Source organism: Salmo salar, chromosome ssa02, assembly GCF_905237065.1.
Source record: "Salmo salar chromosome ssa02, Ssal_v3.1, whole genome shotgun sequence".
Taxonomy (NCBI): Eukaryota; Metazoa; Chordata; class Actinopteri; order Salmoniformes; family Salmonidae; genus Salmo; species Salmo salar.
This window is the reverse complement of record NC_059443.1, coordinates 51,292,846-51,317,013: the sequence shown is the minus strand read 5'-3', so window position 1 is coordinate 51,317,013 and position 24,168 is coordinate 51,292,846. Positions and strand designations below refer to the sequence as shown.

The 24,168-nt window shown below is 41.5% G+C and overlaps 1 protein-coding gene across 5 annotated transcripts in view; it reads left to right on the top strand.

Moving 5' to 3' along the window:
* Positions 1-8,173: 8,173 nt before the first annotated feature.
* Positions 8,174-24,168, top strand: part of LOC106585345 (TOG array regulator of axonemal microtubules protein 1-like) — a 38,582-nt gene continuing 22,587 nt past the window's right edge. Inside the window, exons 1-9 of one of the 5 annotated variants that reach the window (XR_006761370.1) lie at positions 8,174-8,264; positions 8,524-9,068; positions 9,553-9,800; positions 10,155-10,287; positions 10,486-10,591; positions 10,743-10,978; positions 18,381-18,396; positions 19,120-20,235; positions 20,397-20,497. Coding sequence is in view for 3 of the 5 variants with exons in the window: in XM_045705585.1 (XP_045561541.1) it covers positions 9,593-9,800; positions 10,155-10,287; positions 10,486-10,591; positions 10,743-10,978; positions 18,381-18,396; positions 19,120-19,158 (738 nt within the window). In the remaining 2 variants the exon portion in view is untranslated. The other 4 variants (XR_006761369.1, XM_045705585.1, XM_045705576.1 and 1 more) reach the window with 4 other exon arrangements.

Sequence of the window (24,168 nt, the reverse complement as noted above, 5' to 3'; positions counted from 1 at the left end):
AGTTGACGGATATTGCCGGGAACTGGAACGCGCTGTCGTACATGTCAATCCAGAGCATCCCTAACATGCTCAATGGGTAACATGTTTGGTTAGTATGCAGGCCATGGAAGAACTGGGACATTTTCAGCTTCCAGGAATTGTGTACAGATCCGATGACATGGGGCCGTGCATGATCATGCTGAAACATAAGGTGATGGCGGTGGATGAATGGCACAACAATGGGCCTCAGGATCTCCTCACGGTATCTCTGTGCATTCAAATTGCCAAAGATAAAATGCAATTGTGTTTGTTGTCTGTAGCTTATGCCTGCCCATACCATAACCTCACCGCTCAAAATGGGGAACTCACTGTCCACAACAATGACATCACCAAACAGCTCGCTGTCTGCCATCTGCCCGGTACAATTGAAACTGTGATTCATCCGTGAAGAGCAAACTTCTCCAGCGTGCCAGCGTAAACTCAGCAAAAAAGAAACGTCCTCTCATTGTCAACTGCATTTATTTACACTTAACATGTGTAAATATTTGTATGAACATAACAAGATTCAGCAGCTGAGACAAACTGAACCAGTTCCACAGAAATGTGACTAACAGAAAGGGAATAATGTGTCCCTGAACAAAGGGGGGGTCAAAATCTAAAGTAACAGTCAGTATCTGGTGTGGCCACCAACTGCGTTAAGTACTGCAGTGCATCTCCTCCCTCATGGACTGCACCAGATTTGCCAGTTCTTGCTGTGAGATGTTACCCCACTCTTCCACCAAGGCACCTGCAAGTTCCCGGACATTTCTGGGGGGATTGGCCCTAGCTCTCACACTCCAATCCAACAAGTCCCAGACGTGCTCAATGGGATTGAGATCCGGGCTCTTCGCTGACCATGGCAGAACACTGATATTCCTGTCTTGCAGGAAATCATGCACAGAACGAGCAGTATGGCTGGTGGCATTGTCATGCTGGAGGGTCATGTCAGGATGAGCCTGCAGGAGGTGTACCACATGAGGGAGGAGGATGTCTTCCCCTGTAATACACAGCGTTGAGACTGCCTGCAATGACAACACCTCCAAATCGATCCCGCTTCAGAGTACAGGCCTCGGTGTAAACTTCATTCCTTCGACGATAAACGTGAATCCGACCATCACCCCTGGTGAGACAAAACCGCGACTCGTCAGTGAAGAGGACTTTTTGGCAGTCCTGTCTGGTCCAGCGACGGTGGGTTTGTGCCCATAGGCGACGCTTTGCCAGTGATGTCTGGTGAGGACCTGCCTTACAACAGGCCTACAAGCACTCAGTCCAGCCTCTCTCAGCCTATTGCGGACAGTCTGAGCACTGATGGAGGGATTGTGCTCCTGGTGTAACTCGGGCAGTTGTTGTTGCCATCCTGTACCTGTCCCGCAGACGTAATGTTTGGATGTACCGATCCTGTGCAGGTGTTGTTACACGTGGTCTGCCACTGCGAGGATTTTTAAATTTATTTTATTTTTACTTATCCTCTCTAGGGTATGTGGGACGAACCTACTCAACAGCCAGTGGAATCCCGTGGCGCGATATTCAAATACCTTAGAAATGCTATTACCAATTTCTCAAACATATTACTATTTTACACCATTTTAAAGACAAGACTCTCGTTAATCTAACCACACTGTCCGAAAAACAGAGCACATCAGTTACATGTCATAGAGATACATGAGTTAGGAGACGAATGATAATGGATTGTATTGATGAAGTCTCATCGATGGATCAAAATGTTCAGTAAGACTTTATATTAAAGTCCCTTAATATACCATTTATAAACTGTTTGTGAAGAGTTCAATTACCATTTATTAATCATTATTCCTACATTTGTAAATGTCAATGAGAAATCTATAAATAGTTATTTACACATTTATAAACGCTATTTTAAATGATTTGTTCATGATTTATCAGATAATTAATAAGGTATTTGATCATAGTGCCTTGTATATGATTTCATAATGTTAACCTCTCTGGTAGGCGGGACGAATTCGTCCCACCTACGCAACAGCCAGTTGAATCCGTGCGCGATTTTGAAATACCTTAGAAATGCTATTACTTCAATTTCTCAAACATATGACTATTTTACAGCATTTTAAAGACAAGACTCTCGTTAATCTAACCACACTGTCCCGATTTCAAAAAGGCTTTACAACGAAAGCAAAACATTAGATTATGTCAGCAGAGTACCCAGCCAGAAATAATCAGACATCCATTTTTCAAGCTTGCATATAATGTCACATAAAACCCAAACCACAGCTAAATGCAGCACTAACCTTTGATGATCTTCATCAGATGACACTCCTAGGACATTATGTTATACAATACATGCATGTTTTGTTCAATCAAGTTCATATTTATATCAAAAACCAGCTTTTTACATTAGCATGTGACGTTCAGAACTAGCATACCCACCGCAAACTTCCGTGAATTTACTAAATTACTCATAATAAACGTTCACAAAAACCATAACAATTATTTTAAGAATTATAGATACAGAACTCCTTTGTGCAATCGCTATGTCCGATTTTAAAATAGCTTTCCGGCAAAAGCACATTTTGCAATATTCTGAGTAGATAGCTCGCCATCACGGGCTAGCTATTTTGACACCCACCAAGTTTGGCACTCACCAAACTCAGATTTACTATAAGAAAAAATTGGATTACCTTTGCTGTTCTTCGTCAGAATGCAATCCCAGGACTTCTACTTCAATAACAAATGTTGGTTTTGTTCAAAATAATCCATAGTTATGTTCAAATATCCTCTGTTTTGTTCGTGCGTTCAAGACACTATCCGAAGGGTAACGACGGGTGACGCACCGCGCGTGTAACGTGACAAATAAATTCTAAATATTCCATTACCGTACTTCAAGCATGTCAAACGCTGTTTAAAATCAATTTTTATGCGATTTTTCTCGTAAAGGCGTATAATATTCCGACCGGGAAACCCTGTTTTCGTTCAAAGACTAAAAATCTAAAATGGACTCTTCTCGTGCACGCGCGCACCAGTCTCATTGTTCTCTGATCGACCACTTACCAAATGCGCTACTGTTTTTCAGCCATTCTGCCGCCTTCTGAGAGCCTATGGGAGCCGTAGGAAGTGTCACGTTACAGCAAAGATCCTCAGTTTTCAATAAAGAGAGTGTAGAAGGTGAGTGGTCAGAGAGGGCACTTCCTGTAAGGAATCTTCTCAGGTTTTTGCCTGCCATATGAGTTATGTTATACTCACAGACACCATTCAAACAGTTTTAGAAACTTTAGGGTGTTTTCTATCCAAATCAAACAATTATATGCATATTCTAGTTTCAGGGCAGTAGTAATAACCAGATTAAATCGGGTACGTTTTTTATCCGGCCGTGCAAATACTGCCCCTACACTAGAGAGGTTATTTAACCAGGTAGGCAAGTTGAGAACAAGTTCTCATTTACAATTGCGACCTGGCCAAGATAAAGCAAAGCAGTTCCACAACATACAACAACACAGAGTTACACATGGAGTAAAACAAACATACCGTCAATAATACAGTAGAAAAATAAGTCTATCTATATACAATGTGAGCAAATGAAGTGAGATAAGGGAGGTAAAGGCAAAAAAAGGCCATGGTGGCAAAGTAAATACAATATAGCAAGTAAAACACTGGAATGGTAGATTTGTAGTAGAGGAAAGTGCAAAGTATAAATAAATAATGGGGTGCAAAGGAGCAAAATAAATCAAATAAATAAATACAGCAGGGGAAGAGGTAGTTGTTTGGGCTAAATTATAGATGGGCTATGTGCAGTGATCTGTGAGCTGCTCTGACAGCTGGTGCTTAAAGCTAGTGAGGGAGATAAGTGTTTCCAGTTTCAGAGATTTTTGTAGTTCGTTCCAGTCATTGGCAACAGAGAACTGGAAGGAGAGATGGCCAAAGGAGGAATTGGCTCTGGGGGTGACCAGAGATATACCTGCTGGAGCGTGTGCTAAATTCAGTGGGTTTGGCGACGATTATGAAGCGAAGGCCAGCCAACGAGAGCGTACAGTTCGCAGTGGTGGGTAGTATATGGGGCTTTGGTGACAAAACGGATGGCACTGTGATAGACTGCATCCAGTTTGTTGAGTAGGGTATTGGAGGCTGTTTTGTAAAATGACATCGCCGAAGTCTGGTAGGATGGTCAGTTTTATGAGGGTATGTTTGGCAGCATGAGTGAAGGATGCTTTGTTGCGAAATAGGAAGCCAATTCTAGATTTAACTTTGGATTGGAGATGTTTGATGTGAGTCTGGAAGTTGTCGGGTCGCGTCAATTCAAATCTGGTATTACAACAAAATAGTTAGCAAAGAGTAACTCCTGTTTTCTTTGTACTTTAAGTAATGCCAACACTTGAATGGAAAATATGATGTTCGTATATACGGTCTCACTGTAACACCACGCAGGGCAAAACAGCGAAGAGAACGTCACATCCTTTGTTCTCCCTTATATACTCTGACAGAGATAGTTCCTGCTCACTGCTGGCCTGTCAGAGGGAGTATGAGCATGGTTTAAACTTACTCATCCTATCGTTAGCGTGCAGGCTGGTCCCAACCTCGTGACGCACTTCCTGTTGCCGGGTGTAGTTATTGTCTTTAGCAGTTGACTTATCTATAGTTTATATACTTAATATTGTATCATAGCTTCCCTGGTATATTATATAGGTTATGCAAACAAATAGCCAGTTAAATCCTAACAAAGGAGAGTTTACAGTCTAACCAGACACCTAGGTATTTGTAGTTGTCCACATATTCTAAGTCAGAACCGTCCAGAGTAGTGATGCTGGACAGGCGGGCAGGTGCAGGCAGCGATCGGTTGAAGAGCATGCATTTAGTTTTACTTGTATTTAGGAGCAGTTGGAGGCCACGGAAGGAGAGTTGTATGGCATTGAAGCTCGTCTGAGAGTTGTTAATACCATTTTCACAAAAAAATCCAGATTTTTATTTCTTCATTTTGTGACCCAAAACGGTGACTCCGGTCATGCCGAAATAGCGACTTTCTGGACAGGCCTAAAAAAAAAACATTTTAAAACCGTTTTCAAAAAAGCGCAGATTTTGGGATTTTTATTTTGACAGGCAAAAATGACGACTCCGATCATGCCGAACTAGCGACATTCTGGAAAGGCCTAAAATAAAATTTTAAAACCATTTTCACAAAATAAATCAAGATTTTTATTTCTTGATTTTTGTGACCCAAAATTGGTGACTCCGGTCATGCCGAACTAGCGACATTCTGGACAGGCCTAAAAAAAGTTTTAAAACCATTTTCACAAAAAAGCGCACATCATTTTTTTTCATTTTCGTGACACAAAAACGGTGACTCCTCAGGTCATGCCGAACTAGAAACATTCTGGAAAGGCCTAAAATAACATTGTAAAACCATTTTTACAAAAAAGTGCAGATATTTATTTTTATTTTTGTGATCCAAAAACGGTGACTCCGGTCATGCCGAACTAGCGACATTCTGGACAGGCCTAAAAAAAGATTTTAAAACCATTTTCACAAAAAAGCGCAGATATTTTTTTTCATTTTCGTGACACAAAAACGGTGACTTCGGTCATGCCGAACTAGCGACATTCTGGAAAGGCCTAAAAAAACATTTTAAAACCATTTTCACAAAAAAGCGCAGATATTTTTTTCATTTTTGTGACCCAAAAACGGTGACTCCGGTCATGCCGAACTAGCAACATTCTGGAAAGGCCTAAAAAAAGATTTTAAAACCATTTTCACAAAAAAGCGCAGATATTTTTTTTTTCATTTTTGTGACATAGAAACGGTGACTTCGGTCATGCCGAACTAGCGACATTCTGGAAAGGCCTAAAATAAAATTTTAAACCCATTTTCACAAAAAAGTGCAGATTTTTATTTTTGTGACACAAAAACGGTGACTTCGGTCATGCCGAACTAGCGACTTTCTGGACAGGCCTAAAAAAAAAAAACATTTTAAAACCGTTTTCACGAAAATTTTGGGATTTTTTATTTTTGACAGGCAAAAATGACGACTCCGATCATGCCGAACTAGCGACATTCTGGAAAGGCCTAAAATAACATTTTAAAACCATTTTCACAAAAACGTTAAAATTTTTATTTTTGTGATCCAAAAACGGAGACGCCGGTCATGCCGAACTAGCGACATTCTGGACAAGCCTAAAAAAAGATTTTAAAACCATTTTCACAAAAAAGCGCAGATATATTTTTTTCATTTTTGTGGCACAAAAACGGTGACTTCGGTCATGCCGAACTAGCGACATTCTGGAAAGGCCTAAAATAACATTTTAAAACCATTTTCACAAAATGGCGCAGATATTTTTTTTTTTCATTTTTGTGACACAAAAACGGTGACTCCGGTCATGCCGAACTAGCGACATTCTGGAAAGGCCTAAAATAACATTTTAAAACCATTTTCACAGGTGCGGGCAGTGATCGGTTGAAGAGCATGTATTTTGTTTTACTTGCATTTTAGAGCAGTTAGAGGCCACGGAACGAAAGTTGTATGGCATTGAAGCTCGTCTGAAGGTTAGTTAACACAGTGTCCAAAGAGGGGCCAGAAGTATACAGAATGGTGTCGTCTGCGTAGAGGTGGATCAGAGACTCACCAGCAGCAAGAGCGACATCATTGATGTATACAGAGAAAAGAGTTGGCCCAAGAATTTAATCCTGTGGTACCCCATAGAGACTGCCAGAGGTCCGGACAACAGGCCCTCCGATTTGACACACTGAACTCTATCAGAGAAGTAGTTGGTAAACCAGGCGATGGAATCATTTGAGAAACCAAGGCTATTGAGTCTGCCGATGAGGATGTGGTGATTGACAGAGTTGAAAGCTTTGGCCAGGTCAATGAATACGGCAGCACAGTATTGTTTCTTATCGATGGCGGTTACGATATCGTTTAGGACCTTGAGCATGGCTGAGGTGCACCCATGACCAGCTCTGAAACCAGATTGCATAGCGGAGAAGGTGCGGTGGGATTCGAAATGGTCGGTAATCTGTTTGTTGACTTGGCTTTTGAAGACCTTAGAAAGGCCGGGTAGGATGGATATAGGTCTGTAGCAATTTGGGTCAAGAGTGTCCCCTCCTTTGAAGAGGGGGATGACAGCAGCAGCTTTCCAATCTATGGGAATCTCAGACGACACGAGAGGTTGAACAGGCTAGTAATAGGGGTTGCAATAATTTCGGCAGATCATTTTAGAAAGAAAGGGTCCAGATTGTCTAGCCCGGCTGATTTGTAGGGGTCCAGATTTTGCAGCTCTTTCAGAACATCAGCTGAATGGATTTGGGAGAAGGAGAAATGGGGAAGGCTTGGGCGAGTAGCTGTGGGGGATGCAGTGCTGTTGACTGCATTAGCCAGGTGGAAAGCATGGCCAGCCGTAGAAAAATGCTTATTGAAATTCTCAATTATAGTGTGTTTATCGGTGGTGACAGAGTTTCCTATCCTCAGTGCAGTGGGCAGTTGGGAGGAGGTGTTCTTTACAATGTCCCAGAACTTTTTTGAATTTGTGTTGCAGGAAGCAAATTTCTGCTGAGGATGATCAGCTGTCCATCCTGTCTCCCTGTTGCGCTGTCTTAGGCGTCTCACAGTACGGACATTTACATTTATTACCCTGGCCACATCTGCAGTCCTCATGCCTCCTTGCAGCATGCCTAAGACATGTTCACGCAGATGAGCAAGGACCATGAGCATCTTTTTTTGGTGTTTTTCAGAGTCAGTAGAAAGGCCTGTTTAGTGTCCTAAGTTTTCATAACTGTGACCTTAATTGCTTACCGTCTGTAAGCTGTTAGTGTCTTAATGACCGTTCCACAGGTGCATGTTCAATAATTGTTTATGGTTCATTGAACAAGCATGGGAAACAGTGTTTAAATCCTTCACAATGAAGATCTGTGAAGTTACATGGATTTTTACGAATTATCTGTGAAAGACAGGGTCCTAAAAAATGGATGTTTCCTTTTTTGCTTAGTTTATATATATATAAATGTGTATATAGTATTTACAAATTTGTCACATATTTATGATTTTATATGGGAATCAAAAAGTTTGATGAATGTTCACCATGTGCTGATGTGCTCAGCACTGTCAACAGACCCCATTATGACATCACAATGTAACGTAACCCTTGCCATGATATCATTGCTGGTTCCATCTGACAAGCAAAATATAATTTCCACTCTTTTCATGATAGATCTCTCACAGAGATAGGTTAAGTTCTTATTTTGATAGTGTTAATATTTATCATCAATGGCTTATCGAAGAAGAAAATCAAGTGAGTTTGACAAACTCCAGAAAGAGAACTCTCAGATGAAGAGCGTCATCAAACACTTGAGGAAGCAAAAGTTTTCAAGTTTTATAAGGCTCATCAGTTTTTCAAAAATATCACTGTGTTTATTTTATGGTTTCATAGACATACAGTAGGCCTACATGCATAACATCTTTAGCTTAAAAGCTTTATATGACACACTGTGGAAACTATTTTGACTACTTCACTTCTGCTATTCATTTCATACTATACCATTGTGATCCAGGGCTATCAGGAGAGCTACCCAATCCCAGAGGGCCATCGTGGCTTCATCAGTGATGCCAAACTTCTGCAGATGCTGAGAGAGAGGCCATGGAAGCAAAGCAAAGAAAGATAAGTGCTATCCATGAGAATTATGTCCGGACTACTCTCATCGGGGTTGGCAGCACCTTCGCGCACCACTTCGTCCCCTCTATTCAGTGCATTCCGCGGCCGAAAACTCCACCGAGGCCTTTGCCCCGAAGGCTTGAACACATAGCTCTGTCCCCACTGAAGAACGTAGTGGGGGTGGACGGAGCCGAAGTTGGACCCGGATCTCACTCTCTGGAGTCCATCCAGGTAAATAAGTCATTCAGCAGCAGTAGCGTGCGGCCTGTTCCCGTCCCTCCCACTGGAGCTCCCTCCAAGAGGGGCAAGAAGAAGAAGGGCAGGCGGGGAGTCAAAGCCCTGAAAGTCCAGTCGGACCATGGCTGTCCTGACAACAATGGACCCATTGACCTGATGGAGGAGGTGAGGGACATCGAGGCTCACCTGAAGGAGGAGGCCTGGAAGGTAGGATGGACTTTGAATTTATTGTAAATGTGAAAATTTGCAGTTCAGAATTATACTTGGATTGATAAATTGCCAAAACAGATAGTGGTTCCATGTCTTAAAGTCAAATCAAACTTTATTTGTAACATGCGCCAAACACAACAAGTGTAGACCTTACCTTGAAATCAACAGTGCAGTTCAAGAAGAGTTAAGAAAATATTTACCAAATAAACTAATGTAAACAATAATAATAAAAAAAGTAACACAATGACATAACAATAACGAGGCTATATACAGGGGGCATCGGTACCGAGTCAGTGTGCGGGGCTACAGGTTAGTTGAGGGGGTACAGTGTGTAGGGGTACAGGTTAGAAAGGATGCTCTCTTTGACAGCATGATAGAGTAGATCCTAGAATACAGGATCTCTCTGTGTATTAGTTTATGTATATACTAGTTCTATATGCATTTCTTTGATGGGAGCATTCTTTTCTGGTCTGCGCCAAAGGTGGTACATGAGGTGAAGGCCATGAGCAGGAGAAGTTCCCATGGGGGAAATAGCCACCAGCTCCTTGGGAAGCCTGAGCTCAGTGGATATGAACACCCCTGCGGAGCTCCGTGACTACTTGGATGTTGGGACCCCGGTCAAGTCGCGTGACAGCCCACCCAGGCCTGCTCCCCCTCCTACCAAGCCCAGGAGCAAACTGCCTCGGCCTATAAGGTTCCTTAGCCTGCCAAAGGCTGCCACCGGCTCAGGTCAGTCCCTCTCACGTACTCACACTAATGTAAATTAGACAGGGAGATGAAGCTAGGTAGATTGATAGAAAGACAGTAGGAAGGGAACGGACACAAATGGCTTTAGCCCAGGGCTAAGACATTTTTCCACACTTGCTTTGCCTGTTGCACAGTGAGATAACCTTTGCTCAAGGCTATTTAGACCCTGCTTCTGAGCAGGGTGAGCACCAACAAAAATGTGTGCTAAATTTAAAAGGATATATTACTAACTAAGATGTTCTAGTGTTAAAAGTACAAACCGATATGGAAATTAGTAAATACATAAATAAATACATACAGTTCACAGAGAGATAGATGTCTGCTGTCAACCCATAGACAAGAAGGCAGCCAGTGAGCCAAAGGGCCAAATAAAGAAAAGTCAAGACCAGGCCAGGTTGCAGCCCCTGTCCAACCCAGAGCAGGCCCTGACTAAGACCTTCAAGCTGCTCCACTCTGCCTCTGATGACTGGTGAGCATTCACTGTAGACAAGACCAATGGAGCTAGGCTAAAGGAAGCACAGTGTAGTGTCCTTGGAAATGTAGATTTGCTCCATAGAGCGTAGAAACTTCTGAAATTAAGAGACCAGAGTCCTAATTGATGAACATCATTATAATGTTTTTGGAAAATGTTGTCGAAATTGCTTACGTTTCTTACACTGAATTGCAGGGAGAAGAAGATTGAGGGCTTGACCTCTCTCCGTGTGATGGCTCAGAACCACATGGACATACTGATGCCTAAACTCCATGATATCTGCCTTGCCATTATAAATGAGGTAGCTGTATTCATTCACTGCCCTCTTCATTCATCTGCACAAATCTGCTACATTTGGAGAACAAGTCAAATTATTGTGTCATGTTTCTGATGTTCGTGGGTTGTACTGCTCAACATTAATAGCTGGTCCTGTGCATGTTATTATGATTCAGGTGAAGAACCTGCGCTCTGCAGTGTCCTGTGCTGCCATGGCCACACTGGGTGACATGTACGTCCACCTCCAGAGGGCCATGGACAGTGAGGTGGAGGGGACGGCACGCGTGCTGCTGCACAAAGCCAGCGAGGCCAACACCTTCATCCGGCAGGGCGCCAACTGTGCCCTGGGTCACATGGTGCAGAGCTGCACCCCTACCCGTGTCATGAATGCCCTGCTGGTCGGTGGGCTGAGGTAAAGAGGGAGAGGGGTCAATTAACACTCACTAAGGGGTAGATCCGGACTTCCACAAATGTTCACTTTGTCTCACATTGAAAGTTTGACTCGAGTGGAAGTTAGGATTCACTCCAAACAGACCTGAACTTTCTGGTGCAAAATGGTCACTGCTCGCTTAGGTATACCTTAGATTAGATTCAACTTTATGGTCATTGAACAAGTACAAGTACAGTACAACGAAATGCAGTTAGCATCTGACCAGAAGTGCAAATAAAAGAGCGCAAAAAATGTACAAGTAAAACAATTAAGTACAATGTATGTTATTAAGTGGGATGTATAAATGTGCAATCAAGGCAAATGGCAAGTCTAAATGTGCAATGAAGGCAAGTATTAGGGCCGGGACAATGCCAGTATCGCAATATATTTTCAATGGCAAAAATGAAAACACAAAGCAGATCTCACCCTTTGGTCCTTTAAAAACCTGCTGTATTTAAAATATTGTGTGACATAGCTTGGAAAATAAGTGAATATTACTCAGGATGACAACATAATGACATTTGTTTCCAACATTACGTCTGCTTTCCTAAAGAAGTTAAATCCGCTTCGTGTTTTGGATACTGGTATCGTCCCGGACCTAATTAGCAGTGGATGTATGTCATCTCAACACAAGAACATTTGTTAACACTTTATATGAAAGTGATGCTCCAGAGCAGGGCCGGCTTTAGCCTCTTGGGGAGGTTTGGTTGGGAGGCCCCCACACCAAGCGGGCCCCCAAAAATTATGGCACCCCTCTTGACGGCGGAGAGAAACATGTGCATATTAAAGTTAATTTCCTCTAATTCGACACTACAGTAAATGGTGACCCCGATGTGATATATCTTACAGATACTTTGGACTAAATTTGAGTTTATTCTATTCTATTGGGGCAGCAGGTAGCCTAGTGGTTAGCGCGTTGGACTTGTAACCAAAAGGTTGCAAGATCGAATCCACCAAGCTGACAAGGTAAAAATCTGTCGTTCTGCCCCTGAACAAGGCAGTTAACCCACAGTTCCTAGGCCGTCATTGAAAATAAGAGTTTGTTCTTAACTGACTTGCCTAGTTAAACAAATAAAATTATCATATATAATGAACATGTGGCCTATGTGAAGGCGAATATGCAAGCAATCTATATTTTTGAGTTATGGAAATCGCCTCGTATTAATGATTTGATCAAAACAGGCAAGAATGTTCTCACATTTGATTCGAATAGGGATGAAATTCTTTAGTGCTGGCAATATGCACTGAGTATACCAAACATAGGGGGGCCGGGGGGGGGGTCTGGTGAACACGTCAGGGTTCTATGGCCGCAGGCAGAACAGCAGAAACAGGGTCAGCAGCACGACCAGGTGGACTAGGGACGGGGACAGCCAGGAGTCGTCAGGCCAGATAGTCCTGAGGCATGGTCCTAGGGCTCAGGTCCTCCGAGAGGGGAGAGCGAGAAAGAAAGGAGAATTAGAGGGAGTATATATATATGATCACACAGGACATCAGATAAGACAGGAGAATTACACCGGATATAACAATATGACCCTAGCCCCCCGTTCAAAGGCACTTAAATATTGTCTTGCCCATTCACCCTCTGAATGGCACACATACACAATCCATGTCCATATTGTCTGTCACGACTTCCGCCGAGGTCGGTCCCTCTCCTTGTTCGGGCGGCGTTCGGCAGTCTACGTCACCGACCTTCTAGCCATCGCCGATCTACTTTTCATTTTCCATTTGTTTTGTCCTTGTCTTACACACCTGATTTCATTCCCCCAATTACTTGTTCATTATTTAACCCTCTGTTCCGCCATGTTTGTTTGTGAGTGATTGTTTGTACTACGGTCCGTTATTGTGGGCTCGAATTATTGCGTTGTATTTGTGAATATTTGAGTAAATTATGGTTATTACTCATATCTGCTGTCCTGCGCCTGACTCCTCTACACACAGGCAATATTACATTGTCTCAAAACTTAAAAATCCTTATTTAACCTGTCACCTCCCCTTCATTTATACTGATTGAAGTGGATTTAACAAGTGACATCAATAATTGGATTCACCTGGTCAGTCTGTCATGGAAAGAGAAGACGTTCTTAATGTTTTGTATACTCAGTGTATTGACATGCATAAGAATAAATACGAGAGAATGTTAATTCTAAAGCTTGCTGTGCTTTTACTCGGGAAAAACTAATAGCAACACAGCAAACTACTGATGAACTTCCCACAGGAAATCAGAGCGCAGCATAGAGCAATTGGAAGCAGAACTTCAAGCATATGAAAAGAGCATGATCAGACTAGGTCATTTCTACATGATGCGCAGCGAGATTTGTTAGAACAGAGCACAAATAGGCTCCAAAGCGATAAGTCTGACTGAGATGCAGATAGCTGCAAAGTCAGTCCCACCTAGGGTGTGGCCATGCCAGAGTATGTGAGCGGAGTGGAGCTTGCCCTATTTGACTGGATCGTGGAGCAAGTTTCCCAGAGGCTGGAGCTTCGGCTTTCTCGCCCCCTTCAATTTCGCTCCAGTAGTGCTCCAGTAGCACTCATTTTACAAGCTCAGGGCATGCCCGGCCCAGCATGCATTTGTAGTCTACTTGTGTGCTGCTATAGCACCTTGCTTTAGCTACTGTCATCTAATATTCTAAATATCTTCATAAAGAAGCTGATAAAACACACAGGTGAAAAATCAAGGAGACTTACAAAGATGAGGAGGACCAAGAGCAAGAGAGGGAGTGCGGTTATGTAGTGTTCACAACTAAAGAATGAAAAGACAGGTAGTCCCGAAAGCATGTACTTACTACGTGTACATGCTAACAGAAAGGAACGAGGTGGGTAGCTAGCTAAGTGTGTCATTTTAGCGCATTATTTATGAACAAAAAATAATCTCTAAAAAGTTCAGTTAATTTTCCTTCTATTATCTACACAATAGGCCATCATTGATGGCATGCTAACTAACTCTATTACCTCTTTCAAGGAGCGTTCTGTTTTGATAGGGATATTTGACCTAAAATCCTTTAGGCCTACCTACAGAACAAAATAAAAATAACTACGCATCCCTGCCCAGCCTGGCATTAGTGGCCCAAACGGTGTTTAACATCCCAAGTGGCTCTGCAAGAGCTGAGAGTGTAACGGCTGTCTACGGAAGAAGTGGACCAAAATGCGGCGGAGTTAGGGTTCGTCATTTTTAAAGTCACGAACACTATGCAATTCACAAAACAACAAAACTGACAGCCAACACAGTCCTGTCAGGTGCAACAACTGTGACAAGAGCAATTACCCACACCCACACAACGGAAACGTAGGCAACTTATGTGTGACTCCCAATCAACCACAACCCTCTACAGCTGTGCTTGATTGGAAGTCACACGGCCAAAATTAAATGAAACAATAAAACACTCACTCCCTTCTGCCACGTCCTGACCCAACTACACCCTCTACTGGTCAGGACGTGACAGAGAGGGTATTCTCTGCGGCTGGCCTGCTCTCCAGGCACAATCACATGAGCCTGAAGCTACAGACTCTGGCCAAACTCATGTTTCTAAAAATGAATTCAAAGGCACTGTAGATTGAGCCTAATGAGGCATTTTTCATTTAATTTGTATTTAATTCTAAGTTAGTCAATCAGCATGTATGTGCAATTTATAGACTATAACGATTTAATACAACAAAATGTTGTTTAAATGCTGAGCTTACACGGAACTTACATAGTGTTGACAGTACCAAAATACAACAACTCATTTACAAAAAACACTGCAGCACAAACAAGTTACAACGTGAAATCGCCTCTATCCCATTCATACCTTAGAGGACCAAACTACATCTCCCATAATGCAACGCCCGTACTGTTAGCTCCCAGTCTGCATCACAGAAAGGCATGCTAGCTATCAACAGGAGCACTTTTAGCACTCTGTAAACTATATTAATAACAACAATAAAACTCTGAAAGTTACATGTTTCTATAGTCTCACATTCCCTTATAACAATATCTACAGCATTAACCTTGGGATGTTTTATTTATTTCACGTTATGGACTTCTACAAAGGAGTAATCTGCAAGACACACCTTTCTCAGTGTTTTCTCGGACTGAGGAGAACGGCAGCTACGGGTAGTACCAGGGTGTTAGTAGGTGACGCATGCACCCAGATGAAATAAAATACATTTAATGAAATAAAACCCGAAGATGTTAACATCATTCAGCTACTGTAACTGCCTACCTAACATCAACAGGCAGCACCAGTAGCGCAACAATTAAAAATAGACACCAAAAGTAAAGTTCCTGGCGATCAAAGCGATCTGACTCCCCCCTTCTGTCTGAACTTGGAAAATTCCTGTTCGCGGGCTTTGGCCCTCAACCTGGTTGTTCTGTTCTGCGTTGTGTACTATTCTAATAATTTGAAGTTTGATGGAATAACCATTTTAACTCTACTACAAATACATTTCGTATTAGGCTACATGTCTGACTCCTGACCTATTTAGAGTGTTTATATGCTGTTTAATACGACATGTAGCCTATTTGAAATTGTGAGTGCTTCTTACAGTCACCTTTTCCTGTTTACTTACATCATTCAAATCATATGGTTTGGTTTCAATATTTCAAAACCAAATGGTAGGTTATACACCACGGCTTTCAGCCAATCAGCATTCAGGGCTCGAACCACCCGGTTTATAATTACAATTATCTCACCAATTATCATCACCACTCTGGGTAGCAGAGTTTCATTTGTGTTTACATCTCTAGGTCTGATATCTGATTGGAAGTTCACTTTTATAGTAGCATATTGGTCAACAACTCACATTGTTTTATTCTAACAACTCAGAGGCTTTTAAAAGAGTCAGAATCATTGTCTCTCTTTTTCTTTGTTCCTGACCTGCGCTAGTGAGATACGCTCTCTCTCTCTCCACCCCAGCGACTCTTGGGCATGGCTTTTCAGGCTATGACTTCTCTCTCTCTCCCTCTCTGATCATGCATAAGGTATTGCATTGTAATGTTTGTTAATGCCTTGTATATGATTTCATAATGTTAAATACCTTTCCACTCTCAGTCCAATTCTTGCTAGTCAATGTCAACTCATTGCCTAATGCTTGCTTGCATATTTTAAGTATCTTTATAGTGTAAAAGATAAACATTTTAATGCATAAATAGTTATATATCAAATACTACCACACTACAAAGTCAATCAATTTATTAAACACCATCACAAATATTCAAATGTTTTCATTTAGGCAGGTCTTAAGAAACATTTGTCACGTCCTGACCAGTAAAGGGGTTATTTGTTATTGTAGTTTGGTCAGGACGTGGCAGGAGGTGTTTGTTTTATGTGGTTCGGGGTTTGTTGGGCTATGTTCCTATGTAAGAGGGGTGTTTGTTTAGAGTGTTTCGGGGTGTGTTGGGTTATGTTCTTGTCAGTTTATTTCTATGTTAGTTTTAGTCTTTCTATTTCTATGTTTAGTTAATGGGGTTGACCTTCAATTGGAAGCAGATCGCTCCTCGTTGCTTCTGATTGAAGGTCCTATGTATAGGGGTAGTTTTTGTAATGGGATTGGTGGGTAGTTGTCTCCTGTTTTGTGTCTGTGCACCTGACAGGACTGTAGTGTCATTCGTTGTTTTGTATACGTGTTTCTTTAGTTTTTTCCTTCTTTTCAATAAATAAAGCAGATGAGTATACACGTTCCCGCTGCACCTTGGTCCAATCCTTACGACGTCCGTTACAACATTATGATATTAAACCTCTACGGGATCAGTCCCCCCCCCCCCGCGGGATGGTTGAGCTAACGTAGGCCAATGTGATTAGCATGAGGTTGTACATAACAGAAACATTTCCCAGGACATATATGGGCAGAAAGCTTAAATTCTTGTTAATCTAACTGCACTGTCCAATTTACAGTAGGTATTACAGTGAAAGAATACCAATCTATTTGTTTGAGAAGAGTGCACAAGGTATTGATAAACCAATTAGGCACATTTGGGCAGTCTTGATACAACATTTGTACAGAGATACATTGGATCAGTCTAAAACATTGCACTGACACTGCTGCCATCTAGTGGCCATAATCGAAATTGCCCCTGGGCTGGAATAATACCTTATGGCCTTTCTCTTGCATTTCAAAGACGATGGTATAAAAAAACACAAAAAAAAACGTTTACCAGATCTAATTTGTTATATTGTCCTACATTCATTTAACATTTCCACAAACTTCAAAGTGTTTCCTTTCACATGGTATCAAGAATATGCATATCCTTGCTTCAGGTCCTGAGCTACAGGCAGTTAGAATTGGGTATGTCATTTTTGGTGAAAATTGAAGGGTCCGATCCTTAAGAGGTTCTTTCAAAATAACATAATAGCATATTTTGAGTTTAATTATGTTACTGTGGTTAGTTAGCCAAAGCTCGACTTCAAGTTCAGTCTGCCATCAAGTCGAAACGGTCCTATGGCAATATGTTTTCACCGTGGTGAAGGAAAAGGGATATTGCTTGAAAACGTATCTCAATCCAGGGATGGAAGGTATGCTGTACTCCTAATCTTCTCATTATCCAAGCCTCGAAATCGAGAAGATTGAAATACTGCTAGTTTTTAATTAACTGCCTTTTTCATCAGCATGCTAGGTTATTCCACAACACTTCCGGCAGCAACTCACCCCAACTCTAGATGTCACATTTTAATGGAATCACATTTTTTTCTTATGTCTTATACTTCCGTGTGTTGTGTACTTCTTATTTTACCATTGCGTTATTTAGATTATTTTTAGCCATTGGTGGAGAGGTACTGTCTACTGATGTGTGCTAGCCTTTGGGAGTAACAAGTCATTTATAAACATTTATAAAGTATATATAGGGAACACTTTAGATTAGGGGGTATTAGTGAGGGACTGAGGTATTAGTAAGTGCATGTACTCACATTCATAAAGGCACTCATTAACAAATACACCATTCGTGACATTTATAAATACATTTATAAATATGTATATTAATGGTGAGTCAAACCATTAATCAACCATTAACAAATACCTTGACAATAACTCCTTTATAACTGGTTTATAGTACATTAGTAGTACATTATTAATCATTTACAAATTGTGAACATACTATGATCAAACACCTTATTAATTACCTGATAAATCATGAACAAATCATTTAAAATATTGTTTATAAATGTGTAAATAACAATTTATAGATTTCTTATTGACATTTACAAATGTAGGAATAATGATTAATAAATGTTAAGCAAACTCTTCACAAACAGTTTATAAATGGTACATTAAGGGACCTTAATATAAAGTCTTACCGAACATTTTGATCCATCGATGAGACTTCATCAATACATTCCATTATCATTCGTCTCCTAACTCATGTATCTCTATGACATGTAACTGATGTGCTCTGTTTTTCCTTCCTCAGCCACCGTAACGCTGCGGTGAGGAGCTGCACAGCTCAGCACCTCGAGTGACTGGCTGAGGTCATGGGGATGGCTCGTCTCCTGTCGGGGAAGAAAGACCTCACTGACCGTTTCTTGATTGCCGTCAGTAAACTGGCTGTGGACCCTGCACAGGAAGTCAGGTGGGAAGTTCCTCCTGTAAAGTAGCTTGCTTAAACATAATGGCCGGCCTTAATTTAGGCCGTGATTCAATCCATGGCTCGCTATAGCACTAGATCGCCGACAATGCAGTTTTTAAAGGTAATTTACTCTTGAGTTGACATCTGCAGCGTTTACCACAAATACAAATTGAAATTGCCTTTAAAAGCCACATTGTCGGCTGTCTACAGCATCTATGCTAAAAGGGTGTCATGGATTGAATTGCGGATTTTAGGTATTCCAAAACAACCACAGGTTCTCTTGGAGGGGAATAGTATTGTAAACACAAATAAGTGCTACGTGGCATAGGAAAATCCGCTAAGATTTTCATAATAATGAACGGTTAAAACCCAGTTGTTAGATAGTTGAGATGATTTGTAGATCAGGTAATGCGGTGCATTACTCAAACCGACCCTCTTGCAAATTCTACCTAAAGTATGTCTTATTTTGATGGGATATTTTTTTCTCAGGTTGCCATCAATTGATTACTGTTTTTAATCACAGACAGCAGATATGATTTGATATGTTGCACGTTTAAGATGATATTAATATCTTTGTTCTCAGGCATCATGGTCGCAATATCTTGAGAAACGTGGCCACTAAAATGTGGGACAAATTCGCCGAGGAAAGAGCGAGAATCCTTGAGGGAGGTCATCTCAAAGGTTAACCTCAAAGAAAGGCACATTCTCTCTGGATGATTAGAAGAAGTATGACAAATGAGCTGATATGATTACAGAAATCCAATCCCACTGGGCACAGACATCAGTTCAATGTCTAGTTTTGATTTAAACTTGGGAAATCAACCAAAATGTGAAAACAACCAAAAATGTTGGTTAAAAGTTGGGTGAAAAAAAATCCAATTGTGTGTTCCACATTGATTCACCGTCATCACATAGCTTTTTTGTTGTTGTTGGAAAGAGGTGGAAATAACGTTTATTCAACCAGTTTTGGCCCAATGGGATGAATTTAATATACTGTAAGATTATACCTTTCTGTCTTTTCTCTTTTTCAACAGGAATATCTGAATAGTCCCCAACTTGACTATATATTTGTATCTAAATATTTGCACATTTCCCAACTTGACTATTAACCCCTCCAGTCCCCAAACTCCAATATTTTCGTTCATTCTAAGAAATTTGACACTATCATCCAAACCCCCATGTAAATGCATTTTTAAGCTGCATTGACTCCTTGTCCAAGTCCTAAATTCACTACAAGGCAATATGAACCATATTCAAAGCACTAAATGACCTTTCCTCGAAGCTCCTATCTGATCTACCAGCTCAATAGTGGTCTACTGAAACCATACTCACCATCTCAGGGGGTGCTCAGATCATCAACCACTGACCTCCACACATCCTCAAAACCAGCAGTCCTCTTTTGGAGGCAGATTGGTCAGTGCTCCTGTATGGCAGCAACATTGTGGATTTTCATCCAATACTTCTGGACTATGAGAACATTCTTTGGACAATAAAATTAGGTAAAATGGAAGCTGGCTACAGTCTCAGTTTTATCCTCCAAGACAGTGTGAGGATGTGTAACAACAATACCTGTGGTTTAACTTGATGATCAGGGCCAGATTACCGAATGGGCACGCAGGGCACCTGCCCTGTGGGCCCCGACCTCCAGGGAATATCATCATAACATCCAAAACTAAAAGTATAGTGGATGTATATTACAGTACGTGGATATTTTACAATTTGTGAGCTCGTTTCATAATTTGTAGCCATGTTTTATATAAATTTGTGCTCATTTGGTAGAAAGTCGTGAGCATTTAAAAAAAAATTGTGGGGATGTTTTATATCAATTTGCTTACTGGTGCTCTTCCATGCCGTCCCTAGGAGGGGTGCGTCACTTGAGTGACGCACTTGAGTGCGTCACTTGATCTTCCTGTCTGGGTTGGCGCCCCCCCCCTTGGGTTGTGCCGTGGCGGAGATCTTTGTGGGCTATACTCGGCCCTGTCTCATGATGGTAAGTTGGTGGTTGAAGATATCCCTCTAGTGGTGTGGGGGCTGTGCTTTGGCAAAGTGGGTAGGGTTATATCCTGCCTGTTTGGCCCTGTCCGGTGTTATCATCGGAGTGGGCCACAGTGTCTCCCGACCTCTCTTGTCTCAGACTCCAGTATTTATGCTGCAGTAGTTTATGTGTCGGGGGGGCTAGGGTCAGTCTGTTATATCTGGAGTATTTCTCCTGTCTTATCCAGTGTCCTGTGTGAATTTAAGTATGCTCTCTCTACTTCTCTCTTTCTTTCTCTCTTTCTTTCTGTCTCTCTCTCGGAGGACCTGAGCCCTAGGACCATGCCTCAGGACTACCTGGCCTGATGACTCCTTGCTGTCCCCAGTGCACCTGGCTGTGCTGCTGCTCCAGTTTCAACTGTTCTGCCTACGGCTATGGAACCCTGACCTGTTCACCGGATGTGCTCCTTGTCCCAGACTTGCTGTTTTCAACTCTCTAGAGACAGCTGGAGCGGTAGAGATACTCTGAATGATCGGCTATGAAAAGCCAACTGACACTTTCTCCTGAGGTGCTGACCTGTTGCACCCTCGACAACCACTGTGATTATTATTATTTGACCCTGCTGGTCATCTATGAACATTTTGGCCATGTTCTGTTATAAACGCATTTTATAAAATGATTTGCATTTTAATGAGGGAAATAAGTATTTGACCCCTCTGCAAAACATGACTTAGTACTTGGTGGCAAAAACCTTGTTGGCAATCACAGAGGTCAGACGTTTCTTGTAGTTGGCCACCAGGTTTGCACACATCTCAGGAGGGATTTTGTCCCAGTCCTCTTTGCAGATCTTCTCCAAGTCATTAAGGTTTCGAGGCTGACGTTTGGCAACTCGAACCTTCAGCTCCCTCCACAGATTTTCTATGGGATTAAGGTTTGGAGACTGGCTAGGCCACTCCAGGACCTTAATGTGCTTCTTCTTGAGCCACTCCTTTGTTGCCTTGGCCATGTGTTTTGGGTCATTGTCATCCTGGAATACCCATCCACGACCCATTTTCAATGCCCTGGCTGAGGGATGGAGGTTCTCACCCAAGATTTGACGGTACATGGCCCCGTCCATCGTCCCTTTGATGCGGTGAAGTTGTCCAGTCACCTTAGCAGAAAAACACCCCCAAAGCATAATGTTTCCACCTCCATGTTTGACGGTGGGGATGGTGTTCTTGGGGTCATAGGCAGCATTCCTCCTCCTCCAAACACCGCGAGTTGAGGTGATGCCAAAGAGCTGGTGTAATCAATGTGTAATAAGAGAGTGTAATCAATGTGTAATAAGTACGGAAACAATTTATGAACATGTTAAATTATTATGTGACATGGAGTCATTATTCAGGTCCTGATTGGTCAAGAAGCTTATTTGACACGTCAAATAATGTTATTTGACGTGTATCTTTTTGACACGCCAAGACCCAAACGGTGTTCCATATGTACCGGGTTAGGCTATATGTGTTGTACACACACATCAATAATGTATTGATGAAAAAACATATTGAAGACATAGATATAGAGAGGTTTTCTTTTCTAAAATCTAACCACTCAAATTATTATTTACTCAAAGTATGTTTCCATGATTTATTCCCCCCCAAAAGATTATTGACTAAATCTAAATTCAATCTGAAGCACCGAAGATTCACTTTATAGGGCGATTGACAAAGGTACTGCATTCACGGTACACGCTACATATGTCGGCTCAATCAGAAATGTTATTTAAACGTGAACTACAACACAGATATTCTCAGTTACTGATTGAGTACAAAGTATGATGTCGTAATGTATACAAGGTGCCATTGAACAACACAAACCTCTACCTTTTCGACTGAACTAAACTCCATCTTCTCCCTCTATAAAGAGTATTTTGTATAGTCACCACCAGGGCTGGGGTCAATTCAGTGAATAATTGAATTCAAATCTCCCATCATTTATTATGAAGACTTTTCATTTTACTGAACTAACTGAATTAAAGTCAACCCTGATCACCAATACAGCTGTACAGTGGTAATTTGACAGGACTGAGAGAGAAAGCAAAACATACATGTAAGTTAGATAGTAACAACAATAAATCCAGTACTGTATAGTTACCGCTGTAGAAAAACAAAAATCTATGCCTTATAGATCCCAAAGTTGTGCAACTGACTGAAATATTTTTACATTGTTTCTACCTTTTTCAGGTAATTAACCTACCCGTTCTACCTCCAATGTTTTGACAGTGTATCTCTGATAGTTTCACTTTCGATTTTTCAGCTCAACTCAGCTTCCTTGCGTGACATCCATCAACATCATACCCAAAGGAATCTCTTCAAACAATATCCCGTTTGCTTTAGAGATCACATTCACTTTCATTTTAAAGTGCTGTACACGGACTCCCTCATTATTGTATTCATGCTATTCCATATCGTAACGCTAACCCCATTCTCATTGCAAGACATGCCAGGCAATGTTGCCCTCTAGTGTTTTTTGAGATACAGCATGTATTATTTTATCATTCGTCATCACGGGTTGTGGTTAATTCCATTTCAATGCCAGTCAATTCAGAAACTAAACCAGATTCAAATGACACATGTTCCTCATTGGAATTTCAAGGTACTTCCTGAATTGACTGGAATTTAAATGGAATTGACCTCAAACCTGAGGTTCATCAACCAAAAGTATACTCAGCTGGAAAGAGAAAAACAGAGACAGGAAATTATTTGAGAAAAAACACACAATGGAAGTAAATGTTATTGTCACTTTTCCTAATAAAAACATAATTGATGTGTGAGTATGTGTGTATATACAATATATATAATTCACTGACCAAAAATATAAACGTAACATCCAACAATTTTTAAGATTTTACTGAAATACAGTTCACATGAGCAAATCAGTCAATTGAAATAAATGCATTATGCCCTAATCTATGGATTTCCCATGACTGGGAATACAGATATGCATCTGTTGGTCACAGATACCTTAAAGGTAGGGGCATGGGTCAGAACACCAGTCAGTATCTGGTGTGACCACCATTTGCCTCATGCAGTGCAACACATTTCCTTCGCATAGAGTTAATCAGGCTGTTGATTGTGGCCTGTGGAATGTTTTCCCAGCCCCTTCATTGGTTGCGTGAAGTTGCCGGATATTGCCGGGAACTGGAACGCGCTGTCGTACATGTCAATCCAGAGCATCCCTAACATGCTCAATGGGTAACATGTTTGGTTAGTATGCAGGCCATGGAAGAACTGGGACATTTTCAGCTTCCAGGAATTGTGTACAGATCCGATGACATGGGCCTGTGCATTCATGCTGAAACATAAGGTGATGGCGGTGGATGAATGGCACAACAATGGGCCTCAGGATCTCGTCACGGTATCTCTGTGCATTCAAATTGCCAAAGATAAAATGCAATTGTGTTTGTTGTCTGTAGCTTATGCCTGCCCATACCATAACCCCACCGCCAAAATGGGGAACTCGCTGTCCACAGCAATGACATCACCAAACAGCTCGCTGTCTGCTATCTGCCCGGTGCAATTGAAACTGTGATTCATCCGTGAAGAGCAAACTTCTCCAGCGTGCCAGCGGCCATCGAAGGTGAGCATTTTCCCACTGAAGTCGGGTTACGACGCCAAACTG